Raw genomic sequence first — 16,901 nt, 5'->3', positions numbered from 1 at the left:
TCCAAAGAGGAAATGCAGATGACCAGAAGGCACATGAAAAGATGCTCAACATCACTAATCATAAGAAAAATGAAAATCAAATCCACAATGTGGTATCATCTTATCCCTGTCAGAATGTCTATCATCAAAAAGATTGCTAATAATAAATATTGACGAGAGTGTGGAGATAAAGGATTTATCACACACTGTTGGTGGGGATGTAAAATAGTGCAGCCACTGTGGAAAACACTGCAGGTTCCTCAAAAAATGAAAAATGAAACTACTATATGTGTGTGTGTATATATATCAGATCAGATCAGATCAGTCCCTCAGTCGTGTCCAACTCTTTGCAACCCCATGAATCGCAGCACGCCAGGCCTCCCTGTCCATCACCAACTCCCGGAGTTCACTCAGACTCACATCCATCGAGTCAGTGATGCCATCCAGCCATCTCATCCTCTGTCGACCCCTTCTTCTCTTGCCCCCAATCCCTCCCAGCATCAGAGTCTTTTCCAATGAGTCAACTCTTCGCATCAGGTGGCCAAAGTACTGGAGTTTCAGCTTTAGCATCATTCCTTCCAAAGAAATCCCAGGGCTGATCTCCTTCAGAATGGACTGGTTGGATCTCCTTGCAGTCCAAGGGACTCTCAAGAGTCTTCTCCAACACCACAGTTCAAAAGCATCAATTCTTTGGCACTCAGCCTTCTTCACAGTCCAACTCTCACATCCATACATGACCACAGGAAAAACCATAGCCTTGACTAGATGAAGCTTTGTTGGCAAAATAATGTCTCTGCATTTGAATATGCTATCTAGGTTGGTCATAACTTTCCTTCCAAGGAGTAAGTGTCTTTTAATTTCATGGCTGCAATCACCATCTGCAGTGATTTTGAGCCCAGACAAATAAAGTCTGACACTGTTTCCGCTGTTTCCCCATCTATTTCCCATGAAGTGATAGGACCAGATGCCATGATCTTAGTTTTCTGAATGTTGAGCTTTAAGCCAACTTTTTCACTCTCCACTTTGACTTTCATCAAGAGGCCTTTGAGTTCCTCTTCACTTTCTGCCATAAGGGTGGTGTCATCTGCATATCTGAGGTTATTGATGTTTCTCCCGGCAATCTTGATTCCAGTTTGTGTTTCTTCCAGTCCAGCGTTTCTCATGATGTATTCTGCATATAAGTTAAATAAACAGGGTGACAATATACAGCCTTGACGAACTCCTTTTCCTATTTGGAACCAGTCTGTTGTTCCATGTCCAGTTCTAACTGTTGCTTTCTGACCTGCGTACAAATTTCTCAAGAGGCAGATCAGGTGGTCTGGTATTCCCATCTCTTTCAGAATTTTCCACAGTTTCTCGTGATCCACACAGTCAAAGGCTTTGGCATAGTCAATAAAGCAGAAATAGATGTTTTTCTGGAACTCTCTTGCATTTTCTATGATCCAGCAAGTGTTGGCAATTTGATCTCTGGTTCCTCTGCCTTTTCTAAAACCAGCTTGAACATCAGGAAGTTCACAGTTCACATATTGCTGAAGCCTGGCTTGGAGAATTTTGAGCATTACTTTACTAGCGTGTGAGATGAGTACAATTGTGCGGTAGTTTGAGCATTCTTTGGCATTGCCTTTCTTTGGGATTGGAATGAAAACTGACCTTTTCCAGTCCTGTGGCCACTGCTGAGTTTTCCAAATTATATATATATATATATATATATATATATATATATATATATATGTATGTATATATATACACTATATATATGTACTATGTGCTCATGCTCAGTCACTCTTCATGACTCTATGGACTGTAGCCAACCAGGCTCCTCTATCCACTGGATTCTCCAAGCAAGAATACTGGAGTGGGCTGCCATGCCCACCTCCAGGGGATCTTCCCAACCCAGGGACTGAACCCATGTCTCCTGCACTGCAGGTGGATTCTTTACTGCTTAGCTACTGGGAAAGTCCCATATATGTACTATATATACATACTGTATATATATGTGTGTGTGTGTGTGATGGAATACTACTAAGTCATAAAAAGAATGGAAATTTCCCATTTGCAACAACATGGATGGACTTGGAGCATATTATGTTTAGTGAAATGAGTCAGAAGAGAAAGACAAATACTGTATGATATTATTTATATTGTGGAATCTAAAAAAATAAAACAAATTATTGAATATAACAGAAAAGAAACAGACTCATAAATATATAGAAGAAACTAGTGGTTACCAGTTGGTGGCAGAGTGGGGGTGCAATATAGGGGTAGAGGATTAAGAGATACAAAATATGTATAAAATAAATAAGCTAAATGGATATATTGGAATATAGTAATATTGTATAATAACTATAAATGGAATATAGCTTTTGAAATTATGATTCATTATATTGTACACTTGAAACATAATATAATATTGTACATAAACTATGCCTCAATTTTAAAAAATAGCATTGAACACTTTAAAATGATGAAATTTATAGTAAATGAATTATATCTCAACAAGAACGTATGTGTGTATATATCTACTATAGAAGATGTTTAAAATGTGTCTTTTCATATTTGTATTTTTATTTTGTTAGCAAAACTGCATGCTATTTTTATTATCTGCTTTTTCAGCTTAATATGGATTGAATATGTTCCACATCATTAAATGTTTCTATGATAAATTTTAAAAATTGCTAATACATCCAACAACACACATGCCTCTCAAAAGCATAATGTTTACCAAAACTAATCAGATTCAAAAGCATACATGCTATTCTATTCTTCTTAATGAAATTTAAAATGTGCAAAACTAATCTGTGATATTAATGGTTAGACTAGTGGTCAATTTTTGCAAAGTTACTGACCAAGTTAAAGGGCCTTTTGGAGTACTAGAAGAGTTCTATATCTTCATCTGGAAGATGGTAAAAAAAAACATGCATATAAGTAAAAATTCATTTATCTTTACACTTAACATGTGTGCATATCATTGTATATAAACTATAGTTCAATTAAAAACAAAAAACATTGTGGCATTGGTGCAAGACTAGACAAACAGTCTATGGAACAGACCAGATAGTTCACAAACAACTTGATGATAGATGATAGATAATTTTTATTTTTGTGTGATTAACTATTTTACAACAAAGTCTGCACTACAGTTTAGTTGGGCAAAGGACAGTCTTTTCAATAAGTGGTGATTAAATGAAAATATGAACCTTCACTATATACAAAAAAGAAGATTGACCCCCTACTTCACAGCAAATGCAGAAAATTAACTTGAGATTAAGCATAGACTCAAATGTTAAAGGTAAAATAATAAAGTTTCCAAAAGGAAACTAGGAGAATATATTCATTATATTAGAATAATCAGAAATTTCTTAAACAGAAAGCATAGTCATAAAAGAAAAAACTAATAAATTGCACTTCATATTATTAAGGACTTTTGCTCATCAAAAGATACAAGAGAGAGAGAAGGCAAACCACTGATGGAGAAGATATTCTTGAAATATATTTATTCATATCCAGAATATATAATATAAAGAATTTCTACTTCCATTAAGAAAACAGTAACCTCAAGTTTAAACCAGTCAAAATATTTGAATGAACTCTTCACTTTTTGAATATCCAAATGGTCAATGATCATGTGAGAATATGGTCAACAACATTATTCATTAAAGAATTGAAAACTGCAAATGCAGTGAAATAGCAGTAGACACCCAGTAGAATAGCTAAAATTAAAATGGCTTTCTGGATGTGAGGGGCGTTTGGGGGAGAGTGGATACATGTATATTTATGACTGAGTCTCTTTGCTGTTCACCTGAAACTATCACAATATTATTAATCGGCTTTACCCCAATATGGGATTCCCTAGGAAAGTTATGACCAACCTAGATAGCATATTCAAAAGCAGAGACATTACTTTGCCAACAAAGGTTCGTCTAGTCAAGGCTATGGTTTTTCCTGTGGTCATGTATGGATGTGAGAGTTGGACTGTGAAGAAGGCTGAGCGCTGAAGAATTGATGCTTTTGAACTATGGTGTTGGAGAAGACTCTTGAGAGTCCCTTGGACTGCAAGGAGATCCAACCAGTCCATTCTGAAGGAGATCAGCCCTGGGATTTCTTTGGAAGGAATGATGCTAAAGCTGAAACTCCAGTACTTTGGCCACCTGATGCGAAGAGTTGACTCATTGGAAAAGACTCTGATGCTGGGAGGGATTGGGGGCAAGAGAAGAAGGGGTCGACAGAGGATGAGATGGCTGGATGGCATCACTGACTCGATGGACGTGAGTCTGAGTGAACTCCGGGAGTTGGTGATGGACAGGGAGGCCTGGCGTGCTGCGATTCATGGGGTTGCAAAGAGTTGGACACGACTGAGGGACTGATCTGATCTGAGTGGCTCAGACAGTAAAGAATCTGCCTGCAGTGCAAGAGACCTGGGTTGAATTCCTGGGTCAGGAAGAAGCCCTAGAGAATGGAATGTCCACCCACTTAAGTACCCTTGCCTGGAACATTCTATGGACAGAAGAGCCTGGCAGGCTTCAGTCCATGGGGTCTCAAAGAGTCAGACATGACTGAGCAGCTAACACTATACCCCAATACAAAATAAAAAGTAAAAATTAAAGGTCTGAAAATGCTGAATGTTGACAAGAATGCAGAGCATATTGAACTTAATGCATGGCTAGTGAGAATACAAGTTGTTTCAACCACTTTGGAAAACTATTTGACAGTGCTTACTAAAACTAATGGAGAAGGAAATGGCAACCCACTCCAGTACTATTGCCTGGAAAATCCCATGGACAGAGGAGCCTGGTAGGCTACAGTTCACAGGGTCGCAAAGAGTTGGACACGACTGAGCGACTTCACTTTCTTTTCACTTTTCACTAAAACTAAATACATATATACTCACAACTCAGTTATTTCAACCCTAGGTATATTTCCAGAGCAATGAGTTCATATATGTACTAAAAGGCATGGACTACAAGAATGTTCATTAACAACTTTCTTCATAATAGCTACAAACTAGAATACACTCCAAATGTCCATCTATAGTAGAATTGATAAGAAGTTGTTATACTCAATATAATGGAATTCTACACAGTGATAAAATGGATGGACTGCTTCTACCCAAAGTGATAAGAATAAACCTCACAGACAAAATGGTAAGCAAAAGAAGACAGATACAAGAGAGTATATTCCATATACCTCCATTGAAATAAAATATAAGAACTAGCAAAATTAAGCTGGCATAATGGAACCTTCTAAGTGCTGGAGATGTTTTACATCTTGATGTATGTGGTGGTTACATAGGTGTGTACATATGTAAACATTCATTGAACTTTACACTGAAGATTTATGTACTTCATGTAGGTAAAATTATAATTTTATATAAAATTAAATTGACATGCACAAAAATCTATATAGAAGCATTTTTCATAGTAGTCCCAAATTACAAACAACCCAAACGTCCATCAATAATACAATCAATCAGTAACTTATGGTATATTCATACTGTTCAGTTCAGTTCAGTCGCTCAGATATGTCCAACTCTTAACGACCCTATGGACTGCAGCACACCAGGCTTCCCTGTCCATCACCAACTCTTGGAGCTTGCTCAAATTCATGTCCATCGAGTCAGTTTTGCCATCCCACTAACACATCCTCTTTTGTCCCCTTCTCCTCCTGCCTTCAATCTTTCCCGGCATCAGGGTATTTTCTAATGAGTCAGTTCTTCACATCAAGTGGCCAAAGAATTGGAGCTTCAGCTTCAGCATTAGTCCTTCCAATGAATATCCAAGATTGATTTCTTTTAGGATTGACTGGTTTGATCTCCATGCAGTTTGAGGGGCTCTCAAGAGTCTTAGAGCACTACATAAACATGGAAAACCACCCCAAACTACTGATACAAAAACATGAAGGAATCTCAAAGAAATAATTAATTGAGCAAAAGAAGCCAGACTAACAAATTATTTAACATTTTCACTAGTCAATATATTTCCAAAAGAATTAAAATCAGATGCTCGGATACTTGTAAATTAATGTTCATAACAGCCAAAAAAGTGGAAATAGCCCAAATGTCCATCAATGAATAAGTAGACTAACATGATGTATTCAGTCATAAAAACAACGATGTACTAACACCTGCTACAACATGGATGAACCCTGAAAACATTATGTTCAGTGAAAGAAATCAAACACAAAAGGATAAATATTAATAATATATGATTGTATTTATATTAATATCAGGTACCTAGAATAACCAAATCCATAGAGACAGAAAGAATTAACAGTGGATTTTATTTTCTTGGGCTGCAAAATCACTGCAGACAGTGACTGCAATCATGAAATTAAGATGCTTGCTCCTTGGAAGAAAAGTTGACCAACCTAGCCAATGTATTAAAAAGCAGAGACATCATTTTGCCAACAAAGGTCCATATAGTCAAGGCTATGGTCTTTCTAGTAGTCATGTACGGATGTGAGAGCTGGCCCTTAAAGAAAGCTGAGTGCCAAAGAATTGGTGCTTGCAGACTGTGGTGCTGGAGAAGACTCTTGAGAGTCCCTTGGACAGCAAGGAGATCAAACCAGTCCATCCTAAAGGAAATCAGTCCTGAATATTCATTGGAAGGACTGATGCTGAAGCTCCAATACTTTGGCCACCTGATGCAAAAAAACAAAACTCACTGTAAAAGACCCTGATGCTGGGAAAGACTGAGGACAGGAGGAGGAGGTGGACAAAGGATGAGAAGGTTGAATGGCATCCCTGACTTAATTAATGGTCATGAGTTTGAGCACACTTCAGGAGATAGTGAAGGACAGGGAAGCCTGGTGTGCTGCCAGTCCATGGGGTCACAAAGAGTCAGACATGACTTAGCAACTGAACAACAACAGCAATTTGACGGCTACAGAGTTTATGTTTGGGGTGATGAAGAAGCTCTGGAAATGAACAGTGGTGATGATTGCACAACACTGTGAATGTATTTAATGCCACTGACCTGCACACTTAAAATGGATGAAATGGTAAATCTTTTTAAATTTATATTTTTGTTGAAGGATAATTGCTTTACAGAATTTTGTTGTTTTCTGTCAAACCCCAACAAGAATTAGCCATAGGTATACATATATCCCCTCCCTTTTGACCCTCCCTCCCAAATTTTATGTTGTATATATTTTATCACTATTTAAAAAAGAAACTGGATAAAAATGCATGGTGCATGTTTCCATTTATATGAAGCTCTACTGCTGCTGCTGCTGCTGCTAAGTTGCTTCAGTCATGGCCGACTCTGTGCAACCCCATAGACGGCAGCCCACCAGGCTTCCCCATCCCTGGGATTCTCCAGGCAAGAACACTGGAGTGGGTTGCCATTTCCCACTCCAGTGCATGAAAGTGAAAAGTGAAAGTGAAGCCGCTCAGTCTTGTCTGACTCTTCATGACGCCATGGACTGCAGCCCACCAGGCTCCTCCATCCATGGGATTCTCCAGGCAAGAGTACTGGAGTGGGGTGCCACTGCCTTCTCCGATGAAGCTCTAGAACAGGCAAAATTAATGTTTGATGATAAAGGTCAGGATAGTGTTTGCCTTTGGTTGGAATAATGACTAGAAGGATGTAAAAGGAAGCCTTCTGGAGGGTCAGAGTGGTCATTACACAGATGTATACCTGTGTAAAAACATTGTTAAAGTTTCACTTTACAGTATATACATTATATTTTCATTTAAAAAGAAAATCAAGAGGAGTAGAAACTGGGGAAAACAGTCATTTAAAATTTGCTTCCATTTCTTTATCCCTTGTTCCTAGAGACAGGCTCACCTGAAGGCAGATTCTCTCTTTGGGGAAGTTAGTAAGATTGGCCCTTCCATTACCACTTGTTGAAAACCAGAAGCTTTGCATTGTCCTGGGGACAGCTACAAAACACTTAAACCTGACTGCAGAGATTCAGTGTCTTGCCTTGGCCACTCATGGTGGGCATGGCTAGTTAGAGATATGTTTACAAGGCTTCTTGACTTTGGGAGTGGAGAGGGACATTATAAGGGAAAGGGGGGCAGAGAAAAATGTTTCTTGGCTATGTATAAACTGGAGGCACCATGCTTCAACTGATGCTTGTTCCCATGGGAGTAGATTATGGGGGTGGAGGTGGGGAGGCAGGAATGATGAACGCATCTTGCTGGTTAGCAGAGTGGCTGAAGTGGCTGCTTTCATGAGACTTTGTGAGAGAGACTCTGGGCATAAGTAGTGTTGCCAGGCACCTCAGAGCAGAGTGTGAAACAAGGTTGTAAAAAAATGCCAGTAGTTTTTTTTCACCTCTCCTGTCACCTCTCAGAATCCTGCACCCAGTTGGGAGCATCGTGACCCAGCACCCTTGGTTTGAACACTTGCAATATTACCCAAAGTAAGCTCTTGAGTTACAGCAGACAGGGAGAACAAAGGAAACATGGGGCGGAGGGGGTGGGGCTCAGTGAGAGACTGCAGAGCAATTTGTGAGCACTCAAATAAGCATCCTTTTTGCATATCCGGGGATACTTGGCAGGAATGTTGATGCAGAATTGGCCTGAGGTACAGCAGTCACTCTGTTGGGGCTTGAACCCCTGTAATTTGGGCATCAAACATGAAGATGACCTCAGTTTATATTTGCAGTCTGGTTAAACCTGGATCGGACAACTACATAGGTATGCATAACTCTGTGAGTCTATGTATATGTGCATGTTTTAATGTACATGTTCTTAACCAAATTGATATCCTACCATATATTACTTTGAATTCACCTTTATTTTTATAGAGTCATTTGTTTGGGGCATTACCTTGAGGTAATTAGAGATTCTTTTGAGGCCATGTTCCTGAAGCCAAGGAGGCTTGCCCAGTGGCTGGGATCTTGTCACCTAACTTCCACCCATCCTTCTGTCCCACACCCCTGTGCCTGCCCCCATTGGATCATGGCCTCTATTATTTGGTCCCAGCAGCCTGTGGAGTTGTGATATAATTGAGGCCCCACTCTACTCCTTCCATGAGGGTAAAAGAGGATCTATTTTCAGAAGCCTTGACAGGCAGGGTCCAGGAGTCCCAGAGCAGGCAGGTCATATCGTCCATTGTCACCACATCAGTGAGAAGAAGACACCACACCCAGGGAGCCCTCCTCTGCCCCCACCACAGCCGGACCAGCTCATTAAGCCACACAGCTGTGGAGAGAGGAGTCATGTGATTCACCCTGGGGTATAACAGGGAGACTGCTTGCATCCAAGTCTCTTGTTCCCTCAAGTGGGACACATTTCCACCCACCCCTTAGCCCTCCCCATAAGTAACTCTGGTGGCAGAAGCAAATTTATCCACAAATCACACACCAAGGACACAAAAATGCTTTTATTTAATTGCTAGCACAAATACAGAATTGAATTAAGTCAGTATAATACATTTCCATTATCCTTACAAACGTCTGTACAATAAACTTTGCTTTAAGTGCTGATTTGAATCAATAATTGAGATTTTTATTAAACAATGTTTTCTTAAATTCTAGAGAAAAAAAATCATTCCCTGGGCTGCCAACAACTTAACGCTGTGGATCACAGAACCTCCACCAACGTGGTGAGCTTGGCTGATGTTGGCAAGTATTCCTCCCCATGTCCCTCCACACTCCCCACCACAGGGAGGAGGCTCAGAGGGACGGGGCACGAAAGAAAGGCTTTTAGAGAGGCACTCGTTTACAAGTTCAAGCAGTACTCCATTCACTTCTGGCTACCAGTTATTACCTCAAATTCCCTTTTGATTGAAAAAGAAAGGTGTAAAACTGACTACATAAAAACATCAAGCTGTATTAAAAAAAATCTCTAAGATAAAGAGTAGTGGTGAATTATAATATTAAAAGCATGACATAAATGATCTTAGCAACCATAAATTTGGATCTGGGGAAAAACTAGTTTATGGATGGATGTGTTTTTCTGGAACTAAGTGAAAGAAAATCCTGGCAAATATTGAAAAAAGGTAAGCAACTACAAATAATGTAAAAATATCTCATCATTTACATTCGTGTTTGACTATAAAAATCAACACCAATGTTTGAATTTTCACAAAATAGAAATGATTCGGTGCAGCCACATCCTTCCTTTTGCCATTTGGTCTCATAGGCATGAATATTTCTTTTAGTAAGATCTTATTAAGTGTGTTCTTCAGATATGGGTCATAGTTTGTTGCTGGAATTTAGAAAAACTTTTTCAAGTACTTGTACTTTATCGCAACTGCCTTTTGGATTGCCATTAAAAGTACAGTAAAGAGTTACACACTTAAACACATAAAGCTTGAAGGAAGGCTTTAACATAGAGCACCTTTACCACTGAGCATGCACTCCTCCCCCACCCCTCGAGGAATGGGAGAAGAAAGCAGAAACAAGGAGGAGGAAATGAGAGGGGAGAATGGGTTACACAGGTGTGGGGAAAAATCAGAGTCTACAAGTTCAAGGATCACTGTGGGTTCACGTTCAAACCCAGGAGGAAAGGGAAGCTCAAAACAACAGAAGTCAAATGTGAGGGAAATTTGGTAGCTCTAATAGCAAGCACACACACTCACACTTTTTCAGAGTACATAATGTAAAGGAGGAGTATGCCTGAAAAGGTGGGTGAAGCTTCTACCATGTCTGTGAGTCCATGCCCATGCACATCTGTTTGTGTGCAGATTCACTAAGCTATCTCAGTGTGCCTTACATATGCTAGGAAAACTTAAAAGTGGACCATTGCTTGGCCACTCCAAGAGCATTTTTTACACAGCCATTTCATCAGAATCAGCATCAACATCACTAAGCACAACCTCACGGTAATCAGTGGTGACCACAGGGGGGTCAACAGTGGCAGCAGCAGCAGCGGTGGGGTACAGCAAGCTGGCAGCAGAGTCGGAGGAGTCACTGGCAGGGCTGGAGGTAGGGTCAGAGAGGTCAAAGATGTCACACTCCAGGTGGCAGGAGGCTGCAAGCTCAGAATGGCTGGCGATGACAGGCTTAGAGTGGCTAGTGGTGATGGGCTCGAGATAGTCAGGAGTGGTGGGCTCAGAGTGAATGGTAGCATGCTGGGTGTAGCCAGTGGTGGGTTTGGGGAAGCTCGTGGCAGGGCTGATGGCAGTCTTGGAGGGACCAGTGACAGGCTTGGGGTGGCTGGAGGAAGGCTTGAAATAGACAGAGTCGGCCTTGAAATAGACAGAGGAAGGCTTGAAATGGACAGAGGCTGGTTTAGGATAGACAGTGGCAGACCTGGACTGGCCCGAGGCAGACTTAGGGTGAGCAGAGGCAGATTTGCGGCGGGCAGAGGCAGACCTGGAATGGCCAGAGGCTGGCTTAGGGTGGCCAGAGACACACTCAGGTTGGCCAGCTGCACCATAACCAGGTAGGGGAACATTCCGGACGCTCATCGGTATTTCCTCCACAGCAGGACAGGCACGGGCACGGTCTTGTTCACGGGCTTGTGCACGGGCATGGGCACGGGCGCGGGCACGGGCTTGGGCCTCCTGCATCTCACGGACATCAGTGAGGAGGCCAGAGAGGAACAGGACAGGATGCCGCATCGCGTGGAAGATGGTCCAGTATTCTCTTCGGAAATTCTCATTGAGGACACCATAGATCACCGCGTTGAGGCAGCTATTGAAGTAGGCTATAAAGTAAGCTGCAAGATAAACCCAGTTGGGGATCTTGTCTGCCATCTCCTTTGGACTGACAGCCACCAGAACAGTGAGCGCATTGATAGGGCACCAGCACACTGCAAAGAGGAGGAAGATCACAAACATGGTTAGAAAATTGCGAACCTCAGCAAGCTGGTTGTTCGGGTTCTGTCCAGCCGGGTCACGGGCTGCCAGCACTTTGGTCCAGATCTTCATGTAGCAGAAACCCACTATGAGCAGAGGAAGGACAAAGTGGATGCAGACAATGGTCACAGCAAAGGCGGGGTTATTCACATAGTTAAAGATGCAGGTGTAGGTGCGAGGATCATACTCGATGGTGCCAATGTACATGTTGGGTAGGACAGCCAGAAGGGTCATGATCCAGGTGACAGCCAGATAAATGCAGGTATTGCGCACACTAAAGATGCGCTCATACTGGAGGCTGTGGCAGATGTAGCAGTAACGGTTGATGGCGATGGCCATGATGTTGAAGATAGAACCGACCACACTCAGGCCTGTGATGAACCCCACCATCTGGCACTGTAACTTGCTGAGATCCCAGCCGCCGATGGCCATGGCATGTAGCATCAGAGGATAGGGGTAGACGGCCACCAGAATATCAGCCACAGAGAGGCTAACCACAAAGACGTTGCCTGAAAAACATATAGGGGTGGAGGGGCAGAGGAAAGACAGAGAGGAATAAATGGTTAAGTTTCAGAAAGCTACAAATGTAAGCTGGAGGGAAAGGCCAGCTGGAGTGACAACTTAGAACTCTAGAATTCTTTCAGAGAAATACAGTCGTGTTTTTATTTTTAGTTACAAGCATGTCCCAAGTGGTTTTGATGCACAAGCTCAAAAGGTTCAAGCTCCTGTCCTTTCACCAAGTTTTTTTTTTCCTTCAGAGAACGTCATCGCTGCTTTGGGAAAGAAGTGAAGTTACCACAGAACGAGCCTGCTGGGGGGACCTTCACACTCCCCCACACATGGACAGACCCGCGGACACTATTTTAAACAAAAACAAAAAGGCGGACACTATTTTAAACAAAAACAAAATGCAAACTTTTGGCGAGGGGAGTAGGAAGGGAGCACTGGGTGCTAGATGGTGCAGTCCGTTGTAAACAGGCTAGAGGGTGGTGATGAGTTTGGAGGACTGTCAGGAAGTCTCAACCTCGCCTACCCAAAAACATAAATTTGCCCCCTGCCTTCTCTAACTTACGCATTTACAACAGCAAACGCGCCTAAAGAGAACTGCCTGAGAAAGGGCATTAGAGGCCGTCCTTGTCTTAAGCAGTCTTTCCCAGCGGGATCAGACAAGAATCTCAGACCTAACCCTGTAAATACTTACCATTTCCCAGGTAACGTAAGAGTAAAAACTGAGGCGGGTGAGGTAGGAAGGCCCTATAAAATTTTGTCTTGAGAAATAGTGAGCAAGGAGGGCGGGGCGGGGGGATAATCAGAAAAATCTCTGCAAGGATCAGAAGAGCCTGCTCCTCGCGGGTCCCGGTGCAGAGCCCTGTCATCAGCAAGTTCGCTCCCCTACACACGGGCTCCGGCGCACGGCCCCAGGCTTTACTGGAGCTAAATATGAAATGGGGGAAGGGGAGACATGCCCCCACTCCTGTTTCGTAGGGCGGCGATAGGAACGCTGTTTGTAAAACCTGTAAGGTCAAAGTGCAGGCGCCGATCCCTTTTTCTGGGAACACCTCGTTGCTAATGAGAATTGGTTTGGCAAAATACTGCACTTCATCTTGGACTGGGAGAAAATGAGCACTTTTAAAAAGGCAAAGGAATGGCTCCTTCTGACCGCTTCCGCCCGCGCTGCCAAAGTGGGGCCTCAGTGCTTCTACCCAAGACGTTCTTTCTAGGGTTTTCCCTCAAAGTCATCATATCAGAGAAGAAGAGAAGCAAAGCCTTGAAAACAAAACCACGACAACCAAAACACCTTTATTTCAATTATAGAAAGAAAGGAAGGAGAAGAAGGAAAGAAGACAAAACGGACTTTGCAGGCGCGTTCCCCCCTGGGGCGCTCCGGCTTTGGGCAACTTCGGACCTCACTGCTGAGGTGCAGGTGAGATGCCAGCGGGCGGCCCCGCGCCTCTGGGGAACAGCGGAGAAATCAGACACAGCCATCAGAGTTTAAAAGAAAACTTTTCGTGACTGTGCTCCTCTGTGCCTCTAGAAACTTGTATGGTGTTTGTGATTCCTCGTCCAAGCAAAGTAATCTCGCAGAGATTGGCGCCCTCCTATCCCTGGCACCCCTTTGGCCCGGGTCCCGTCGGTGCCCATCCCCTTCAGATCCCATCCCCTTGCTCCCCTCTGCCCTCGAGCCCCAGCCAGCCAGGATCTAGGCGGCGGAGACCCTGGGCGCTACCCCCTCCCTCCGGGAGCCGGAGCAGGGTTTTTGGGCCCCTTCGCCCCTCCTCCGCCTCCCCCTCCCAAAAGTCCTCTCCGGCCCAACCTGCAAACGTTGCTCGCTGGCCCGCCCTGTCCGCCGTCCCCGCCCCGGGCACACAGCGCCCAGCAGCCTCCTGCACGGTTTACCGGGCCCGCTCGCAGCCGTCCCCCTCCCCTTGCCACTGGCGAGCCACGAAGGGAGTCTGGATCTGCGCTCCGCCCCATCCCAGATCCCCGCGCTTTACGGTCTCCCTGTGGTCCCCCACTACGCCGTCTGAGCTCTCCCGCAGCCTTCCAGCGATCCTTATCGGTTCTGCTGTCTTCTGTGCCCCCAGGACGCCGAGTTCCCAAACCTTTCCGCCGCCTCGTCCTGCGACCCCCGACATCTCGCTTACGGACCTCGGGATCTCTGCTGCAGCCGCTGCCGCCGCCTGCTGCGCCCAGCCGCCCTCTCGCCTCTCTCTGCCGTGCGCCCTGGGACGGGCGGACAGAGCTCGGCTCCGGAGGGCTCAGACCGCCCTGATCCACACTCAGACTCGAGGGGTCTGCGCTCCGCCGCCCGGGAGCCGCCCTGTAGCCACAGGGCTTAGGCGAGCGGGGGCTCAGCCAGGCTTGGGCTCCACCGCCGCCGCGCCGCGCTGCGCTCTGGCAAACGCCGCCTCGGCCGCGGAGAACTTAACTTTACCGGAGCGAGTCGCAACCCCGCTGCTCCCTCCGCGTCAATTCCCCCCGCGCTGCCTCGCCGCGGCCACCTCTTCTGCGGCGTCCGACTCGGCGTGCTGTCCCCGGGCGGCCGCTGGACTCTCCGCTCGGATGCCGGCTCCCTCTGCATCAGGTTCCCGACGGGGCAGGACTCGGCGGTCTGCCGCGCACCTCGGGGACCTGAGATTTGCACTTGGACGCCCAGAGCTTCTCCAAACGTCCGCAGCCTGGAGAAGCTCTAAGTTGATGAGACCTCCCCCCTGGCAGAATATCACCACCGCGATTCGCCGGGACATGGGAAGCAGGGCCGTCCACACGTTCCCTATTCCATGCACCCAAACTAACACCCTAGGGGTTGGAAGTGGCTGCACCGTGGGTAGGGAGAAGGAAGGGGGTCTTACCAGAGTTTCGGAGCTTCTTGTTCTTCGACACAGCCAAAATGACCATGGAGTTGCCAATCAGGTCTACGACGATGGTGATAACCATTGCACAGAACATAAAGACGATTAGAGCCGGTGGGTAGTCCGGTTGTGGCAGTTTGCAGCCGATACAGCCGTATGGGGTAGGGACCGCCAGGGTGCGTCCCATGTTGCTGCTGAGGATCGTTAGGTCCTCCCAGCCAGGTCCGGACAGCGAACACCTGTTCTGTTGCTGGGAGCTTCGGAAAAGCTGCCACCCCTGCGAGAGTCTGAGAGCAAATGACAGCATTCCCGCCCCTCTCCGATGAGCTTTTAAAGCCTCAAGAGGTGGCTAGCTCCACCCCAAACCCCTCCCTCTGACCAATCAGAGCTCCCTGACCGCCCCCTCTTTGATCTCTAACTGGTTTTGGACAAATCCAACGCGAGGTGTCGTCTTGCTTCCGACTGCCTTCTTTGTGCTTTGCCTCTAGCCGGTCCCCCTCCCACCACCGTCCCCAGGTACCCTGCATCGTGACCAGCTCGGAATCCACCTCCCCGCACCAGCCACTGCGCATCCGTTTCTAGCAAGTTCTCCCTCCCTCTCCATACGCAAACACCCGGGCACAGCCCTGTAGTTTGCAGAACAGGGCAATAGAGTCCCTCTTGGGGTCCAGGGCCAACCCAAGCCAGTCTGAAGCCCCTAACAGAGTGTGGGGGCAGCCAGTGGCCCTTTGAATCATAGATATTCACCCCTGCAGTGTCCTTGAGAAGTTCCTCCCATCCTATTACTTTTGCCTGTTCAAAGCCTTCTGTACTGTGTGGGAAGCAGAGGACAGCTGCTGCCGGCGGCTTCCATCCCCAATCTGCATCCCAATCTCTACGGAACTTATCCCAACTCCAGTGCCTGGCAGGAGCTGGTTGACTCCCTTAGCGGCAGCGGTGGGTGGCCACTCAGTCCAGTCCCAGACTTGTGTTCTCCTTAAGGAGATGGCCCCTATGCCAGGCTCTGGGAGCAGAGTTTGTACTCTGGGAGTGAGGGGAGGTCGAAAGGAGTCGCTTGCTCCCAACTCTGGGACAAGTGAGAGTGTGAGCGCATCCTTTCCCCGCTGCCTGGTACCCTGGAGGCTGCTCTGGGAGAAAGTTAAACGGGGGCGGGGGGCGGGAAGCCCTTCTCTTGGACTGCCGCTGCTCAAAAAGAAACCCTAGGCTAGCGGCTCCGACTCCCGTTTCCTCTCTAGGTGCCCCGCACGCTTAACCGAGTGGCGCGGGGCGCTTGATGAGCTCCGGGAGCTACGCCGGAGCGGCGGGACAGGCGCGGAGATGCCGGGCTATGCAACCCAGAAGCCCCCGGCAGACCAGCGGCCCCGCCCCAGGCATAACTCCTCTCGGTCCTTTTCCTTTGCGGGGGGTCTCATTTCGACCTCAACTGGGTCGGGCCGCCCCCTCGGCCCCGCGGATCTCCATCCCCAGGAGTCACAGTTCCCTGTGGTGCGCCCAGGCTCTCGGAGCTCACAGGCCACGCGAAATCCGAGAGGTTCCGGCTCTATATAGGGGGGAGATTCGGATACTCGGTTCCTCAACGACCTTGGTCTTGGGGGTAGATTTCGTGCCAGCTGCTCAAAGTTACGACTCTGATTGAGAAGTCTCCCAGACAATTTCAGCAAACACCTTGAAACTTGTCCCAGACTTGGCTGCAGTGGGGTAGAGGGGGTTGCACTGTCCCGGAGCGCCACCGTCTGGATGGTGGGGGGCGGGGTGGGGGAGAAAGGCTGGGGGGATGTTTCCGCAGATGACTTCAACATTCAGGGACCTTTAAGGGAAA

At 46.0% G+C, this 16,901-nt stretch overlaps 1 protein-coding gene across 1 annotated transcript; it reads right to left on the bottom strand.

The window, feature by feature from the left end:
* Positions 1-9,301: 9,301 nt before the first annotated feature.
* Positions 9,302-15,693, bottom strand: GPR50 (G protein-coupled receptor 50). The gene is made up of 2 exons (XM_061408730.1): positions 15,083-15,693; positions 9,302-12,238 (listed from the first exon to the last, which is right to left on the bottom strand). The coding sequence occupies exons 1-2, from the start codon at positions 15,387-15,389 to the stop codon at positions 10,698-10,700; spliced, it is 1,848 nt and encodes a 615-aa protein (XP_061264714.1). The 5' UTR covers positions 15,390-15,693; the 3' UTR covers positions 9,302-10,697.
* Between the last annotated feature and the right edge of the window lie 1,208 nt (positions 15,694-16,901).

This window comes from Bos javanicus, chromosome X, assembly GCF_032452875.1.
Source record: "Bos javanicus breed banteng chromosome X, ARS-OSU_banteng_1.0, whole genome shotgun sequence".
Taxonomy (NCBI): Eukaryota; Metazoa; Chordata; class Mammalia; order Artiodactyla; family Bovidae; genus Bos; species Bos javanicus.
The sequence above is the reverse complement of the archived record's forward strand: the minus strand, read 5'-3'. Positions and strand labels throughout refer to the sequence as shown.